The sequence below is a fragment of the Salvelinus namaycush genome, chromosome 9, assembly GCF_016432855.1.
Source record: "Salvelinus namaycush isolate Seneca chromosome 9, SaNama_1.0, whole genome shotgun sequence".
Classification (NCBI taxonomy): Eukaryota; Metazoa; Chordata; class Actinopteri; order Salmoniformes; family Salmonidae; genus Salvelinus; species Salvelinus namaycush.
Genome location: NC_052315.1, coordinates 48,039,020 through 48,058,254, shown reverse-complemented (window position 1 = coordinate 48,058,254; position 19,235 = coordinate 48,039,020). Strand labels below are relative to the sequence as shown.

At 46.8% G+C, this 19,235-nt stretch overlaps 1 protein-coding gene across 1 annotated transcript in view; it reads right to left on the bottom strand.

Moving 5' to 3' along the window:
• Window positions 1–19,235, bottom strand: part of cttnbp2 (cortactin binding protein 2) — a 76,661-nt gene that overhangs the window by 8,269 nt on the left and 49,157 nt on the right. Inside the window, exons 4-10 of the mRNA XM_039001582.1 lie at window positions 16,079–17,534; window positions 13,734–13,940; window positions 12,814–12,913; window positions 10,439–10,589; window positions 9,219–9,449; window positions 4,785–4,902; window positions 2,884–3,177 (exon numbers count right to left, since the gene is read on the bottom strand). Coding sequence (XP_038857510.1) covers window positions 2,884–3,177; window positions 4,785–4,902; window positions 9,219–9,449; window positions 10,439–10,589; window positions 12,814–12,913; window positions 13,734–13,940; window positions 16,079–17,534 — 2,557 coding nt within the window. The remainder of the gene's footprint in view (window positions 1–2,883; window positions 3,178–4,784; window positions 4,903–9,218; window positions 9,450–10,438; window positions 10,590–12,813; window positions 12,914–13,733; window positions 13,941–16,078; window positions 17,535–19,235) is intronic.

Here is a 19,235-nt window from a genome sequence, read left to right as displayed (position 1 = left end):
TGTTACATGGGCAACCAGAGGGGGGAAAAAATCATTATAGACCACCTTTACTCAACACACAGAGACGCGTACAAAGCTCTCCCTCGTCCTCCATTTGGCAAATCTGACCATAAATCTAACCTCCTGATTCCTGCTTACAAGCAAAAACTAAAGCAGGAAGTACCAGTGACTCGTTCAATACGGAAGTGGTCAGATGACGTAGATGCTAAGCTACAGGACTGTTTTGCTAGCACATACTGGAATATGTTACTGGATTCTTCCGATGGCATTGAGGAGTACACCACATCAGTCAATGGCTTCATCAATAAGTGCATCGATGATGTCATCCCGTACGTACATACCCCAACCAGAAGCCATGGATTACAGGCAACATCCTCACTGAGCTAAAGGGTAGAACTGCCGCTTTCAAGGAGCGGGACTCCAACCCGGACGCTTATAAGAAATCCCGCTATGCCCTCCGACAAACCATCAAACAGGCAAAGCGCCAAAATAGGACTATGATTGAATCCTACTACACCGGCTCCGACGCTCGTCGGATGTGGCAGGGCTTGCAAATTATTACGGACTACAAAGGGAAGCACAGCCGTGAGCTGCTCAGTGACACGAGCCTACCAGACGTGCTAAATTACTTCTATGTGCGCTTCGAGGCAAGCAACACTGAAGCATGCATGAGAGCACCAGCTGTTCCCGACGACTGTGATCACGCTCTCCGTAGCCGATGTGAGTAAGACCTTTAAACAGGTCAACATTCACAAGGCCACAGGGCCAGACGGATAACCAGGACGTGTACTCCGGGCATGCGCTGACCAACTGGCAAGTGTCTTCACTGACATTTTCAAACTGTCCCTGACCGAGTCTGTAATACCAACATGTTTCTAGCAGACCACCATAGTCCCTGTGCCCAAGAACACCAAGGTAACCTGCCTAAATGACTACCGACCCTTAGCACTCACATCTGTAGTCATGAAGTGCTTTGAAAGGCTGGTCATGGCTCACCTCAACACCATTATCCCAGAAACCCTAGACCCACTCCAATTTGCATACCACCCCAACAGATCCACAGATGACGCAATCTCTATTGCAGTCCACACTGCCCTTTCCCAACTGGACAAAAGGAACATCTATGTGAGAATGCTATTCATTGACTACAGCACAGCATTCAACACCATAGTGCCCTCAAAGCTCATAACTAAGCTAAGGACCCTGGGTCTAAATACCTCACTCTGCAACTGGATCCTGGACTTTGACGGGCCGCCCGCAGGTGGTAAGGGTAGGTAACAACACATCGGTCATGCTGATGCTCAACGCGGCGGCCCCTCAGGGGTGTGTGCTCAGTCCCCTCCAGTACTCCCTGTTCACCCATGACTGCATGGCCAAGCATGACTCCAACACCATTATTAAGTTTGCCGACGACACAACAGTGGTAGGCCTGATCACCGACAACGATGAGACAGCCTATAGGGAGGAGGTCAGAGACCTGGCAGTGTGGTGCCAGGATAACAACCTCTCCCTCAGTGTGATCAAGACAAAGGAGATGACCATGGACTACAGGAAAAGGGCAGAGCATGCCCCCATTCTCATCGACGGGGCTGTAGTGGAGGAGATGTCCACATCACCAACAAACTGTCATGGTCCAAACACACCAAGACAGTTGTGAATAGGGCATGACAAAACCTATTCCCCCTCAGGAGACTGAAAAGATTTGGCATGGGTCCTCAGATCCTCAAAAAGTTCTACAGCTGCTCCATCGAGAGCATTCTGACTGGTTGCATCACCGCCTGGAATGGCAACTGCTCGGCCTCCGACCGCAAGGCACTACAGAGAGTAGTGCGTATGGCCCAGTAAATCACTGTGGCCAAGCTTCCTGCCATCCTGGACCTCTATACCCGGCGGTGTCAGAGGAAGGCACTAGAAATTACCAAAGACTCCAGCCACCCTAGTCATAGACTGTTTTCTCTGCTAAGTCTAGGTCCAAAAGGCTTCTTAACAGCTTCAACCCCCAAGCCATGACTCCTGAACAGCTAACCAGAACAGACCCCCCCCCATTTTTACACTGCTGCTACTCTCTGTTATTGTCTATGCATAGTCACTTTAACTCTACTTTCATGTACATATTACCTCAATTACCTCGACTAACCAGTGGCCCCACACACTGACTCTGTACCGGTACCCCCTGGATATAGCCTTGTTACTGTCATTGTTGCTCTTTAATTATGTGTTATTTTTCCATTTTTCTTTAAATTTATTGTTTACTTCAGTTAATTTAGTAAATACTTTAACACTTGTTTTTTTCTTTAAACTGCATTGTTGTTTAAGTAAGCATTTCACTGTAAGGCCTACACCAGTTGTATTCGGCGCATGTGACAAATAACATTTGATTTGAAAACCATTTGTCTAAGAACCATACTTTCCATAGAGATTCCCCTGGAATGAACTCCTACTGTAATAGCGATTCATTGTTGAGAATAAGAGAGATTCATAAAAGCGATTCAGTTCAGCAGGGAGTCGTCGGTCTCCTGTTGGGTGCCATCCATTCCCTCATGCTGACTAAGGGAAATTCGAACTTGAACCCAGGGGGGCGGTCGGGAGGCGTTCAGAGGCAGCAGGTGTTTGGAACATTGTCGCACAAAATAGGCCGCAACACCTCTGTAAACTTGGCTCAGGTTGGGAGATGTGGCTTAAAGAAACAGACAAGGCCCTGCATCGCTGCCTGCAACAGCAACCAGGTGCATGCTCTCTGTTTGGGATATCCTTTAGAGACAGCAGGCTAGGTTACACTTCGGTAAACATACCACTAGCTAAGGCAAGGTGTTAAAGTCATATCGGTATTTATTATAAGCTAACTAGTAAATCAATTGCACAACAACCATTACAGCTCCTTACCTATGAGGATGGAGGCCATGCTAGCGGGGGTCAGTCCCAGGTGTGTGTGTTGGTGGGTGTCATCTCTGGTGGGCTGGTTTGTGTGTTGGTGTGTGTTGGTGTCGCCACAGAGCAGCTGGAGGTGGGAGGTCAAGGCTTGGCCCAGGGCGTAGTTCAGCTCGGCCCAGCGCGTAGCCCGGTGAATACACACACCCCCCAGCACACTCACACACACCCCATCCTTCAACACCTCCAGTGGACACATGGGCTCTCCTGAGCCACTAGACTGGACACACACTAACACCCTGTAGGAGTCTGAGGGAGGGAGGGAGAGAGTGGGGCATAAAAGAACAATAAAAAAGAGAGAGGGGGAGGCAGAGAGAGATAATTTGTTTTACACTGAACAGAAATAGAAAAATGCAACATGTAAAGTGTTGGTCCCATGTTTCATGAGCTGAAACCAAGGATCGCAGAAATGTTCCACATGCACAAATTTGTTCACATCCCTGTTAGTGAGCATTTCTCCTTCGCCATGATAATCCATCCAGACAGGTGTGGCATATCAAGAAGCTGATTAAACGGCATGATCATTACACAGGTGCACCTTGTACTGGGGACAATAAAAGGCCACTGTAAAAGTGCAGTTGTGTCACAACACAATTCAACAGATATCTAAGTTGAGGGAGCGTGCAATTGGCATGCTGACTGCAGGAATGTCCACTAGAGCTGTTGCCAGTGAATCGAATGTTAATTTCTCTCCATACGCCGCCTCCAACGTAGTTTTAGAGAATTTGGCAGTAGTGGGCATTGTGTCAAGAAGCAGTGCGGCTTGGATGGGTTGTGTTTCGGAGGACGCACGGCTCTATACCTTCGCCTCTCCCGAGTCCGTACAGGAGTTGCAGCGATGAAACAATTGGATACTACGAAATTGGGGAGAAAAAGGGGTAAAAAAAACAAACTGCCAGAAACCATCTCAGGGACTCTCATCTGAGTGCTTGTCGTCCTCGCCAGGGTCTTCACCTGCAGTTCGGCAGTCATAATCGACTTCAGTGGGCAAATGCTCACCTTCGATGGCCACTGGCATGCTGAAGAAGTGTGCTCTTCACGGATGAATCCTGGTTTCAACTGTACTGGGCAGATGGCAGTCGTGTGGGCGAGCGGTTTACAGATGTCAGCGTTGTGGACAGTGCCCCATTGTGACAGTGGGGTTATGGTACGGGCAGGCATAATTTATGGACAATTGCATTGGATTTCATCAATTTGAATGCACAGAGATACCCGGACGAGATCCTGAGGTCCATTGTCGTGCCACTCATCCTCCGCCATCACCTCATGTTTCAGCATGATATTGCATGGCCCCATTCGGTACACAATTCCTGAAAAATGTCCCAGCTCTTCCATGGCCTGCATACTCACCAGACATGTCACCCATTGAGCATGTTTGGGATGCTCTGGATCGACGTGTACGACAGTGTGTTACAGTTTCCGCCAATATCCAGCAACTTTGCACAGCCATTGAATAGGAGTGGGACAAAATTCCACAGGCCACAAACAACAAACTGATCAACTCTAAGAGAAGAAGATGTGCCACACTGCATGACGCAAATGGTGAACACAACAGATACTGACTGGTTTTCTGATCAAAGCCCCTACCTTTTATTTAAGTTATCTGTGACCAACAGATGCATATCTGTCTTCCCAGTCAAGTAAAATCCATAGATTAGGGGCTAATGTTGCGTGTATATTTTTGTTCGGGTGCAGTATTATTACAATGTTTGATCCCATGTAATGGAAGCCAATGACATATTTCCACATGACTGAAAAGGGGGATGGAGAACTCAAACACAGAAGAGCCACAGTTGAATTAGGTGCTAGGCTGGAACCAAAAACAAGCGTGCACACACCATGGTGCTGGTACTCACATAGGTTCTCTAGTAAGTCTTTGCAGTCGTCGGTGGCAACGTCATGGATGGTGCGGTTCCACTTGTCCCTCCTCTCGATGTCCTGGTCACTGTGGCTACACAACACCTCCAGGCAGTCCTGACACAAAACAGTATGATATATATTACACACACAGTTGAAGTCGGAAGTTTACATACACCTTAGCCAAATACATTTAAACTCAGTTTTTTCCCAATTCCTGACATTTACTCAGAGTAAAAAGTCCCTGTCTTAGGGCAGTTAGGATCACCACTTTATTTTAAGAATGTGAACTGTCAGAATAATAGTAGAGAGAATTATTTCTTTCAGCTTTTATTTCTTTCATCACATTCCCAGTGGGTCAGAAGTTTACATACACTCTATTAGTATTTGGTAGCATTGCCTTTAAATTGTTTAACTTGGGTCAAACGTTTCGGGTAGCCTCCACAAGCTTCCCACAATAAGTTGGGTTAATTTTGGCCCATTCCTCCAGACAGAGCTGGTGAGTCAACTGAGTCAGGTTTGTAGACCTCCTTGCTCGCACATGCTTTTTCAGTTCTGCCCACAAATTTTCTATGGGATTGAGGTCAGGGCTTTGTGATGGCCACTCCAATTTTGCTGTCCTTAAGCCATTTTGCCACAACTTTGGAAGTATGCTTTGGGTCATTGTCCATTTGGAAGACCCAAGACCCTTGATGTCTTGAGATGTTGTTTCAATATATCCACATAATTTTCCTCCCTCATGATGCCATCTATTTTGTGAAGTGCACCAGTCCCTCCTGCAGCAAAGCACCCCCACAACATGATGCTGCCATCCCCGTGCTTCACGGTTGGGATGGTGTTCTTCGGCTTACAAGCCTCCCCCTTTTTCCTCCAAACATAACGATGGTCATTTATGGCCAAACAGTTCTATTTTTGTTTCATCAGACCAGAGGACATTTCTCCAAAAAGTACAATCTTTGTCCCCATGTGTAGTTGCAAACCGTAGTCTGGCTTTTTTACGGCGGTTTTGGAGAGGTGGCTTCTTCCTTGCTGAGCAGCCTTTCAGGTTATGTCGATATAGGACTCGTTTAACTGTGGATATAGATACTTTTGTGCCTGTTTCCTCCAGCATCATCACAGGGTCCTTTGCTGTTGTTCTGGGATTGATTTGCACTTTTCGCACCAAAGTACGCTCATCTCTAGGATACAGAACGCGTCTTCTTCCTGAGCAGTATGACGGCTGCATGGTCCCATGGTGTTTATACTTGCGTACTATTGTTTGTACAGATGAATGTGGCACCTTCAGGCGTTTGGAAAGTGCTCCCAAGGATGAACCAGACTTGGAGGTCTACAATTTATTTTTGGCTGATATCTTTTGATATTCCCATGATGTCAAGCAAAGTGGCCCTGAGTTTGAAGGTAGGCCTTGAAATACATCCACAGGTACACCTCCAATTGACTCAAATGATGTCAATTAGCCTATCAGAAGCTTCTAAAGCCATGACAACATTTTCTGGAATTGTCCATTCTGTTTAAAGGCACAGTCAACTTAGTGTCTGTAAACTTCTGACCCACTGGAATTGTGATACAGTGAATTATAAGTAAAATAATCTGTCTGTAAACAATTGTTGGAAAAATTACTTGTGTCATGCACAAAGTAGATGTCCTAACCGACTTGCCAAAACTATAGTTTGTAAACAAGAAATTTGTGGAGTGGCTGAAAAACGAGTTTTAATGACTCCAATCTAAGTGTATGTAAACTTCCGACTTCAACTGTACACACACACACACACACACACACACACACACACACACACACACACACACACACACACACACACACACAGCATTCGGGAAAGTATTCAGACTGCTTAAATTTTTCCACATTTTGTTACGATACAGCCTTATTCTAAAACGGATTAAATAAAATTCAGCAATCTACACACAATGCCCCATGATGACAAAGCCAAATAAAACAGAAATATCCTATTTACATAAGTATTCAGACCCTTTGCTATGAGACTCTATATTGAGCTCAGGTGCATCCTGTTTCCATTGATCATCCTTGATGTTTCTACAACTTGATTGGAGTCCACCTGTGGTAAATTCAATTGATTGGACATGATTTGGAAAGACACACACGTGTCTATATAAGGTCCCACAGTTGACAGTGCATGTCAGAGCAAAAAACAAGCCGTGAGGTCTTGAATTGGAAACACCAAGACTCTTCCTAGAGATGGCCACCCAGCCAAACTGAGCAATGAGGGGAGAAGGGCCTTGGTCAGGGAGGTGACCAAGAACCCGACAGAGCTCCAGAGTTCCTCTGTGGAGATGGGAGAACCTTCCAGAAGGACAACCATCTCTGCAGCACTCCACCAATCAGGCCTTTATGGTAGAGTGGCTAGACGGAAGCCACTCCTCAGCAAAAAGGCACACGACAGCCCACTTGGAGTTTGCCAAAAGGCACCTAAAGACTCTCAGACCATGAGAAACAAGATTCTCTGGTCTGATGAAACCAAGATTGAAATCTTTGGCTAGAATGCCAAGCGTCATGTCTGGAGGAAACCTGGCACCATCCCTGCTGTGAAACATGGTGGTGGCAGCATCATGTCGTGGGGATGTTTTTCAGCGGCAGGGACTGGGAGACTCGTCAGGATCGAGGCAAAGATGGATGGAGCAAAGTACAGAGAGATCCTTGATGAAAACCTGCTCCAGAGCCCTCAAGACCACAGACTGGGGAGAAGGTTCACCTTCCAACAGGACAACGACCCTAAGCACACAGCCAAGGCAACGCATGAGAGGCTTCGGGACAAGTCTCTGAATGTCCTTGAGTGGCCCAGCCAGAGCCCGGACTTGAACCCAATCAAACATCTCTGGTGAGACCTGAAAATAGCTGTGCAGCGACGCTCCCCATCCAACCTGACAGAGCTTGAGAAGATCTGCAGATAAGAATGGGAGAAACTCCCCAAATACAGGTGTGCCAAGCTTGTAGCATCATACCCAAGAAAACTCGATGCTGTATTCACTGCCAAAGATGCTTCAACAGTGTACTGAGTCTGAATACTTATGTAAATGTGATTTAATTTATTATAATTCTTTATATAAATTAGCAAACATTTCTAAAAAACAGTTTTTGCTTTGTCATTATGGGGTATTGTGTGTAGATTGAGGGGGGGACAATTTAATACATTTTAGAATATGGCTGTAACGTAACAAAATGTGGAAAAAGTCAAGGGTCTGAATACTTTCCGAAGGCACTGTATGTGTCTGTGTGAAGCAACATACAAACCCCGCCCACTTCAGGATTCCTCTTTCCAGTCTTTAAATCCCTGTTTATGTGCGGTCTAAATTAACTTGTCACAATTGTTGCTGGATTGATTCACATTTCAAAAGAGAACCAATGCATTCTCCAATTCTTGCTTGTACAAAGATCATTTTCCAATTGATTTTACAATGGCGCCAACGTCCGTTATGACTGCTCAAACATGTCGGTCCCCTTCAAAATGTCAAATGTGGATTTTGATCTACATAAATTTACAACACCGACCCCTTGGACGGGGATTACACGCATAAAGACAATATTTATACCACAAGACCGAGGAGAAAGCATTCTTTGCACAGGTGAGTGTTCCTTTTTTTGTACAGTTTTTAAAAAGTTCAGATTTTATTCATTTGAAATGTTCACGAAGTAAATCTCTTCCGAAAAGCAATGGCCCAATCTCATAAATAGGGCTTTTGATCTTGGATACAATGTAAACGATTTGTGCATTGGTCAATTCTAGAGAACCGTGTTTAGAGTATAAAACAGGGGGTATCATTTTCTTAAACATACTCTCCAACTAATGTTGAATATGCAAGAGGACTTTACAAAAACAATCATGAAATCCATGGTGAAAAATACAGGAGCTTAGGAGGTGGATTGTGAGGGGCTGGTACCTTTGAAAGATGCTGGTTTGATAGAGGATCATTTCATGCAAGTGTATTTGTAAATGAGTTATTTTCAAACATTATTATTCTAACAATATCATTTAAAAAACACAAATAGGCCGTATATGGTTGAAAAATGTTAGCATGGGTCGTTTCAAATAATAGTTTTATTTATATTTGACAAAGTTGAAAACGGTATTTCCCATCCAAACTGGCGGATGACATTGACTTCTTGTCCGTCACGATACAATTATACAACGTGCTAAAATTGAGTCAATATTTAATGGGGATTATATATTTTTTTATTCAGAAAGTGTTAAGTACCTCACTCCATAATGCAGCAGTTACATTTAGTAGAACTGTGTGTGGGGGGGGGGGATTCTGCACAGCTACGATATGTGTAAGCATGTGCATTTTTGTTTGTCTCCAATTAACAAATGGAAGAATATGGTCAATGTGTCTATGTGCATACATACAGTAGGTCTACATTGCTGTGGGCTTACAGTACATGAGTCATGTCCCAGTACCTTGAAGCCCCTGGCAGCAGCGATGTGTGCAGCGGTCCAGCCCTCACAGTTTGCCTGGTTCAGCAAGGTGCTGGATAGGATCGGGACCATGGCAGGACCAGGGCTATGTTCAGAGCTATGGCTGTGGTCAGGGTCATGGTGTGTGTGGTCAGGGGGAGGGTGGCAGAGGAGAAGACGCAGAGTGTCCACATGTCCCGAGCTAACCGCTGCGTGGAGAGCCGTGCAGCTGTCCTGTGGATCACACACACACACACACACACACACACACACACACACACACACACACACACACACACACACACACACACACACACACACACACACACACACACACACACACACACACACACACACACACACACACAAAGACATAAGCCACCTGCACACACTCCAAGCTGTTCCAATTTAAAATGCACACAACATTGGAAATACTTTCTGTGAAATATTGGTTAATATGACTTCTGCAAATGTGATGTTGACCAAAATAGCCCAGTGGAGCTTCATTTGTACGCAGTATCCCTCGGGACAACACGGTGGCTATTCACAGAGGGGCGTCACCAAGACATTTAGACATAGCTGTCTAAATACACAACTAAGCAAAACACATTCATAAATAATTGGCAACAACAATACCGTGAGTAATTAGTCACATCCCATATGGTTGCTTTAAAGATACAGGAAATCTATAAGTGAAACACTGATCGGCAGGTAGAGCGTTTTGCTGGATCGAATCCCCGAGCTGACAAGGTTCAAGTCTGTCGTTCCGCCCCTGAACAAGGCAATTAACCCACTGTTCCTAGGCCGTCATTGTAAATAAGAATGTGTTCTTAACTGACTTGCCTAGTTAAATAAAGGTTAAATAAAATTAAAAAAGTATTTTAAATGATCTGACTAAAAGGCTCTGATCTCTTGCTTTCTGCTCCTATGCCATGTTGTGAAGCTCCATGTGTTGTGATGCAAATGTGAAAAGTGAATTCCCTTGGTGTTTAGAAGCGTATGTGTTCTAGGGACTGACTACATGCCACGACTCGCCTATCAGACATTAAAACCCAATGAGCTTTCTGTGATCTTGATTGACTGGGGGGAAAAAAGTCAAATGATCTCAGTCCTGAGTGTGACAATAAGGGCCAGTTGAGGACCATCTGAAAATAGGAGAAATGTAGGACAGGGGAGGACAATGAGGCACGGGTGAGGACATCTGGCGCCAGTTGGGGACTTACGGTGGTGGATCGTGAGCGGTCTGCCCCGGCGTTGAGCAGGGCTCTGGTACAGTCCAGCCTGCCAGCTCCGCTGGCCACGAACAGAGGGGTCTGTCCACCCACAGCCCCATGATCCACATCAGCCCCACCAGACACCAGGGCCTCCACACACCTGGACATGGGACATACACATGAGAAGAGGTCAGATTACACACACAGGGGCGGTTTCGTGGTTTTTGATGCATCCTCACGTCAGTACCAAGCGCACATCGTTCATTTCATTTGGCTTCACAAAGATGAACTGGTTAGTCCTTATTTTAGTCTGGGACTCCCTAGTCTAGAACACATTTTTTTATATGGATTAATTTAAGTAGAATTATCTTCGTCCTGATTTATATTAAACTCTGTCCGGGAAACAGCCCCATAGAGGTAGTGAAACTCTGTGAAACTTAAAAGTTATGGTAACATTTCTACGCTGTCAAACGGTCACCCTTTTTCTGTATTGCAGACATAGGTCAGTGTGTGTTCACGTTCGTGTGTGCGTGTTCAAATGTGTGCGTGTTCGTATTAGCCCTGGCCAGCTGGTGAATGTGCAGTGTTGTAATATCTGATCACAGTAGTATTAATAGTGGGGGTAGCCGATCGGCACGCTGACAGTCACTCACACAGAGTGGTGTTTCACTGTCTCAAAACGTTTACTGGAGCACTGGTAACATGCATTCCAGTGGGGGCTGGTAGGAGGAGTTATAGGAGGACGGGCTCATTGTAATGGATGAAATGGAATAAATGGAACGGAGTCAAACGTGGCTTCCATATGTTTGATACCGTTCCATTTATTCCATTCCAGCCATTCAAAATTATCCCATCCTCCTATACCGCCTCCAACCAGCCACCACTGTTCATTCCTAGGTCAGGGCTACTTTACTCAGGATGCCTCTACACTCAACAGAGGATGGTATAGGGCAGGGCTGGATGTGTGCCCAGCACAGCTCACATAAAGGACAGGACATCCCCAGCTGCTCCTGTCTCACGTCACTCTGCAGGTGTCCGCAGGGGGGCGCCAGAGAAGTAGAAGATTACAACTGCCCCTAGACCAGGGGTGGGAAACCCCTAATTAAAAGCTGTTAAAGGATCGGACCCTTTTTTCCCAATTTTCGCCTAAAATGACATACCCAACTAACTGCCTGTAGCTCAGGACCTGAAGCAAAGATATGCATATTCTTGATACCATCTGAAAGGAAACACTTTGAAGTTTGTGGAAATGTGAAATGAATGTAGGAGAATATAACACATTAGATTTAGTAAAAGATAATACAAAGATTTTTTTTTTTTTTAACCACCATCTTTGAAATGCAAGCGAAAGGCCATAATGTATTATTACAGCCCAGGCAAAATTTTTATTTTGGCCACTAGATGGCAGCAATGAACCATTGCATATCTGTTCAAAATGTTGTATCAAGACTGCCCAAATGTGCCTAATTGGTTTATTAATACATTTTCAAGTTCATAATTGTGCTCCTCAAACAATAGCATGGTATTCTTTCACTGTAATAGCTACTGTAAATTGGACAGTGCAGTTAGATGAACAAGAATGTAAGCTTTCTGCCCATAGATATGTCTATGTCCTGTGATTTTTTGTTTTGTTACGTACAACCTCATGCTAATCACATTAGCGCAACCATCCAGCAGGGGGGGGGGGGGGGGGGGGGGGGGGGGCACCGATCCCGTTGAGGTTAAAGACACATTTAAAAATTGTTCAACTTCATATTCATCTCCAGCAGCATCCCAACATATGTGAAAATTGCACGTTATGTTTAGCAGTAAGGAAGATAAGTGTTTCGAATGACATCGGTGTGCATCGTGTAATTATAACCAATTATGTGTAGGGTTTGTCTACTAATTGGTTGATGATGTCATCTTCCTCGATCTTTTTTTACAACAAAACGTAGAAACGCACCATTTTTCACATATGTTGACGTTGGGGTGGTGCTGGAGAAGATGAATATGAAGTTGAAACATACATTTCCACATTTCATTATGGATTCGGGGCAGGTAAGCTGATCCTAGATCTGTGCCGTAAAGGCAACTTTTACTCTGAGCCGCCAAGTCCATCCAAACACGGAAGGCACTATAGTTGAGAGGATACTATATTTAACATGTACAGTAAGTAACACGATGACATGTAACACGCTTAGCGCAGGATTTGACAGTTTGCTGTGTGTTATACATATGAGACACAATATCTGTCAGTTTGTATGCGTGCCAAATACTGAGCCGACAGTTACTGCCAGTGGCTCTGTGTGGAACCAGATATTGGGGGGGTGCGGTATATAGCAGTGACTGTTTTTAGAGACAGGTTGATGTAAGAATAGGGGTTGTGTGCGTTGTGCACCAACCTGTGGTGTCCGAACGCGGCGGCAAAGTGTAAAGGCGTAAATCCGTTTTCATCAGAAACATCAGCAGACACCCCTGAAGTCAGCAGCAGCTTAACACAGTCTGAGAGAGGGTGGGAGAGAGAAACAACCATTGATTTCTCAGTTCTCTGTCCTTTCCTTTAACTTAAACGGGTTTTACTTGCGCCTCTGTACATTAGCACTGTTTGCGGATCAACAACCATTGAATGACAGAACACTATCAAACGTGAAAGAAAGGCTTCAAATCTTGGCTGCAATAGGTATTGTGTGTGTGTGTGTGTGTGTGTGTGTGTGTGTGTGTGTGTGTGTGTGTGTGTGTGTGTGTGTGTGTCTATTGCCTAAGAGTGGAACAGCAAGGGCTTTATCTGACAAACTTGAGTGAGCAGGGATTGCTGTCCCTCGAGGCCACAATTCCCATGTTGTCTATCTACAGTAATTCTGTGCTTCATATCAATGATAATAACTGTATTGACTAAAATGAATCAACGGATTTGAATATCTTCAGGTGTGTATCATATATGTTTTTGCACTGACTCCATGCACACTCACTAGACTACCCATACACTCACACATACTACAATGACACACACACACACAGACCCACGTTCACATACGCTGCTGCTTTGTTTTTATTACCTATCCTGATTGCCTAGTTACCTCCACTTACATGTACATAGTGTATTACCTCTACCTCGTAACCCTGCACATTGACTCGGTACTGGTACTCCTTGTATATAGCCTCGTTATTGTTTTATTGTGTAACTATTTCCTTTTTTTGCAAATATTTTTCTTACTTTTTAACTCTCCATTGTTGGGAACGGGCTCGTAAGTAAGCAGTTCACGGTAAAGTCTACACCTGTTGCATTCGGCGCGTGTGGCCATAAAATGATGGATGACTGTACCTGTGTGTCCGTTCTGAGCAGCAGAGAACAAGGCGGAGGTTGGGTGGTCTTCAAGGTGACTAATATTATCCGTTGGATCTCGGTTAAGCAGCATTGACAATAAAGTGACATTTCCCTGGGAAGCAGCTTGGAGGAGCAGGGGGCGCCCGTCGTCCAGGGCAACGGGCCCACCGCAGGTTAGCGAGGGGACTATGGAGGGACACCAGCCTAATGGGAGTTAAAGGGGACACAAGGTTTAACATGACAGGGAAGCTGGAAGAAGAGGGGGAGGGACAACACCTGTGGAGTTCCACGACACAAAGACTAGTCTAGTTACAGCTCAAAAGGGAAAGCATGAGTCTATTGATAACCGAGTGAATTTAAAGAGCTTGTTCCCTTTGCTACATATGACCTAGTAAGCCACGACATAGAATAAGTTGCCTTTCAGAACAGGTGAACTAGTCATGGAACCCAGGTGTAGGATAGAGGGCATTTTTGTCATCTCAACCATCATCCATCCATCCGCACAACCAACCACCACAACAATCCCCATTCACGCGTGTATTTAATGTCAATCAACACACCACCCTCATCTGTGCACGAACCATTTAGTATGTCAACGACAGTGTTACTTAGCAGGATGTGTGTGAGCAAAGAAAAACGTAAAGAAGAAACCATAACACGATTCAGTAAAGGACAAGAAAGAAAGAAAAGCCTACTTTTAACTTGCAACTAAACAGCATAGGCCTAATATTATTCAGCTCTAATCTACTGTGCTGTAAAATGCTAAAAACTCTGCCTTATAGACGGGGTGGAAGGGAAGGTGAAGGCCGTTGTTAGCTACAGCGCTACAAAAAAGGGACGCCGTGGGTTATTTGACACTCCTCGGGACAAACGGGTTAAAAAAAAGTGTGCGGTGTGGAGCAAAGCGAGCTGAAGACCTTTCGAGCACACCCTTGTCTGATAGACTGAAAAGGAGAGGGGGAGGAGGTAAGTATATCAGCAGTCGCCGTTTCCAAGACGACGGGTAACAGAGACCACTACTGGTGATAATACGTCGGCTGGTTAGTTTGGTCTTCTGAGTCGAAAATAAAATATCTGTCTCACCGCTGTGGAGTCAGACGTTGTATAGTAATATAGTCTTAAATAGAAGTACGTTTTGGAAATGATACAATTTCCTCAACATACTGAAACATTGAGACAAATTTGACTTGGATAAACAAAACAAACAACAAAAACCTTGGGACTGGAACTCAGCAAAACTGTGACTTGGTGATCTGACAACAGGACCATTAACCTAAAAAGCAAACGTATCACTTCATGAAGTAATGTGGGGAATAGAATACGGCAGATGTCAAAAAGAAAACGACGAAACCTGTACTAAAAACTAACGAGCACCATTACTAGTTCGTTTCGGTCAGCGTGGTGCGAAAACACTTCTCTCAGATTGACATTAAAAACCAAAAAGACAAAAAACAGGACTTGCATCGCGCAACTTCTCTACTTGATTGCTTGGAAAATGGTTGTTGGAAAACCTTTTTTCAACCAATTGCGACAATAAACACACGTTGCGGTAGAAACAAGAAGTAGTAGTTTAAGCACACCAGCATCAACATTCATAGCACTGTCAACATACATATAATAGGTACATCAAAACAGAGTGCAGGAGTTGACACAGGAAGGGAAATGGAATGGTCAGTGGGAGGGGTTAGTGGAGGGAAAACAGGAAATGTGCAGACAGGAAGTGTGCAGGGAGGGGTGGAGTGATGAAGAGGAAGAAGAGTCAAGGGTCACAGGTATCATGCTGGTGGATGATGAAGGGGACGAGGGGAGAGAGCAGCCACTGGCATCAGCTTCAGAGAGGAGGGTTACTCATAGGAACCCTACACACCCTATTTGGACAGGGAAAACTAACCTCAAAACCTCGTTGCCTCAAGAAACAGTGGAGTAACGCTCCTAGTTCCTATAGCCGGAGCAAGCTAGCCTAGCATCTGACCCTTTATCTAGGCACGTGATATTAGCCTGTCACTGGTCTGTTTACAGCTGCTATCTAGGGGATAACGTGTCAGATTAGGTCTACGGAGAAGCAGGGAGACGACAGGCTCCTGAAGGAGTGGGAAGAGAATTAAGTATGCGTACAGAGAGATCAGGTCTCAAGCAATGGTTTAGGGCCAGGGAGGGACAAGAACTAAACTTGACTGACCCTGCTCTGTTGTGTTCTCCTCTGGACTCCTGTGGTTAAAGCAGGTTCCCTATATCCCGAACACTGCGCTAAGCTAGGCTAACCTAGCATTGGAAAGATAGTTGGAGCGGAGAGGTAGAGGCAGTAGGGGGAGAGCGGTAGGGGGAGCGTGGTGCCCCTTTACCTGATGCTGTTGCCAGGGGGCTGCCTGGGGCACGGGGGCTACGGGATGGAGCGCTAGTGGAGGAGGAGGGATTTATGGAGGAGGGGCTACTGACAGTGATGGCAGCGCTGGTGGGGGGGCACTCTGCACATGCGGCCTGGTGCGGCCCCCTCGCGGGGGGGCAGGCACCCACCTGAGACGCCGTCAGGGCTGGGACCAGGTCCAGGGCAGGTTTGGGCGGCAGCTGGGGCGTGGCGGGTTTTAACCCCACCCCGGGAGAGCGGCTGCTGTCCCCCACCACTTTGATGGGTGGGTGGGGAGGGGATGGGGTCTGGGAGAGGCCCGGCTTTTTGGGTGGGATGGGGGGTGGGTTGCCCCGGTCGATCCTGGCCACGGTGGGGGACTTGAGGCCGATGGGGTGACCCAGGCGGCCGGGGAAGGGGCCCCCATCCGAGGTGGAGTGGGGCAGGCCGGGACGGAGGGCGCTGGGGCCCCCTGCTGGGGGGCTGGTGAAACGCGAGAGGACCTGCGTGACGGTGTGGCGCGCCTGCTGCTTGGCGGCAAAATTGTCGCGGTTGGTGGGGGAGAGGTCGCGGGACGGCGGGCTGCTGTGGGAGGCCGTGCCATTTTGGTCCTGCTCCTGGAACTTGTAGCGGGCAGCCTGGACGCGAGGGCTCACCCCCGTGGGCAGCGCTGGAGTGGGGGCTGGGGAGTGAAGTCCCCCGTGGGGCGTCTGGCCCTCTGCTCCGTTCTCCCCCGTTTGAGGAAGTCCTCCTGAGCTACTGTGGACCAGCCCCCGGCCTGCGCTGGGCGTCTTGGGCAGGCTGAGGCCCGCGTAGTTGGTGGGAGTGGGTTTGACAGGGATGGTGAGGGGGCTCGGCTTCTTCTGCCCCTCGGCCTCTGGAGGGCCGGGATCTGTTTGGCAGGAAGCCGTCCGGGATATGACGGGTTCCGTGGCCACGGCAACAGAGACCGTAGGTTTGGGCGGTGGCGTGTTGGTGGCAGCGGTGGGATCCACAGCAGCAGCACCCGGTTGGGCCGAGACCCTTTTATCATCCTTACCGTCTTCAACATCTTGGCCGTCCTTACCGCCCTGTTCAGTCCTGAGCTGCTCTACCAGCCGGCGCAGGCTCAGGCTCTCCGTCTCCTCTCGGCCCAGCCTGGCGCGCAGCTGCTCACGCTCCGTGTCCAACTCTGACAGTTGCTTCTCCATCTTGGCCTCCAGCTGCTGTCCGCGTTGCCTCTCTGCCGTCAGCTCCTCCTGCAGCCGCCCGGCCGAGCGGCCCTCGTCGTCCAGCCGGGCAGAGATCTCGTCGAAGCGCTGCGACTCCTCCACCACGCGCGTGGCCAGCTGCTTGCACTCCCGCACCAGCATCATCACGATGTGCTTGTTCTTCTCCCGCTCGTCCTTCAGCTGGGCGGTTAGTTTACGGTGCTCCTGCTCCAGACTCTGCAGTTGCAGTTTTTCCAGCTGCAGCTGAGGGACAGAGACCACAAGGCAGTCAGGGGAGATGTCGTTTAGGAAAAAAAACACACAAACATACACACACACACACACTGTATTGTCAGACACACAGACCGAACAACACACCGCTCTCCCAAACACAAACTGTACAAATGATCTCAAACATGGAAACTCAAATCACACACGTTATCTGCACACACTCACACAATTGCGTAACGACATACACACACGGTCAGATCACACCTACACCAAACATCACAGATATCAAGCACACACATCTACTACCCATATCTGGTATATCCTTTGCAAAACATACACGGAGTATAGCAAACACTGGGAACACCTTCCTAATACTGAGTTGCACCCTCCCCCTTGGCCCTCAGAACAGCCTCAATTCGTCAGGGCATGGACTCCACAAGGTGTCAAAGCGTTCCACAGGGATTCTGGCCCCTGTTGACTCCAATGCGTCTCACAGTTGTGTCAAGTTGGCTGGATGTCCTTTGGTTGGTGGACCATTCTTGATACACAAAGGAAACTGTTGAGTGTGAAAAACCCAGCAGCGTTGCAGTTGTTGACACAAACCGGAGCGCCTGGCACCTACTACCATAGCCTGTTCAAAAGGCACTTAAACCTTTTGTCTTGCCCATTCACCTTCTGAATGGCACACACACGCAATCCGTGTCTCAATCGTCTCGATGCTTAAAAAGTCCTTCTTTAACCCGTCTCCTCCCCTTCATCTACACTGATTGAAGTGGATTTAACAAGTGAACTCAATAAAGGGATCATAGCTTTCACCTGGTCAGTCTGTCACAGAACGAGTAGGTGTTGTTTTGTATGCTCGGTGTACATCATGTCACACTCACGCCGACACATGACATACAGTAGATCTACGGCACGTCACATACACCACGTAGAGCCTGCGTCCCACACACACACACACACACACACACACACATCACCTGAAATCAATATGTTCGCTTTATGAACTGTGGAGGTGCTCTCTAGGCTCCTCGCGTTTGTTGAAACTATTTCCTGAACCAACCTGGCCTGACAACCAAAGATGTGACAACACGACAACGCCTACAATGGCATTACGATGGTCTTGAAGAGCCACAAACCTTTCAGGAAACGCCACTTGGCAACAACTGCAAGCTGACATTGTATGTTCAAAAGGACAAGGTGAATCGTAGTGCTCAACAAACTGAACAAGAATGAGGAACATTTCTCCTCTCCATGTTCACACAACAGCGCAAAATAGCCATGTTGAAATGACCTCGGTATTGTCGGTCTCTCCCTAAAAGACCACAGAATACAAAACAGACCCGTTTGAATTCAGCAATAACAGTCCTCCATTTTAGAATATTGATTTAATCATAATTCAGAAAGCAAAAGACCTAATTTACACAGAAACAGTCAATATGCAAAATAGCACACACACACACACACACACACACACACACACACACACACACACACACACACACACACACACACACACACACACACACACACACACACACACACACACACACACACACACACACACACACACACACACACACAACAGAGCAGTTATTGGAAGAACGGCGCTCACACACGGGGGGAAAAATGGACGATGGAATCTAACGTTTCAAACATCTGATTGAATTTCGATGACTTGTCAACCCCGGGCGACTATATCTGGAGCGTGGCGGCTATTGTTAGCTGTGCGTT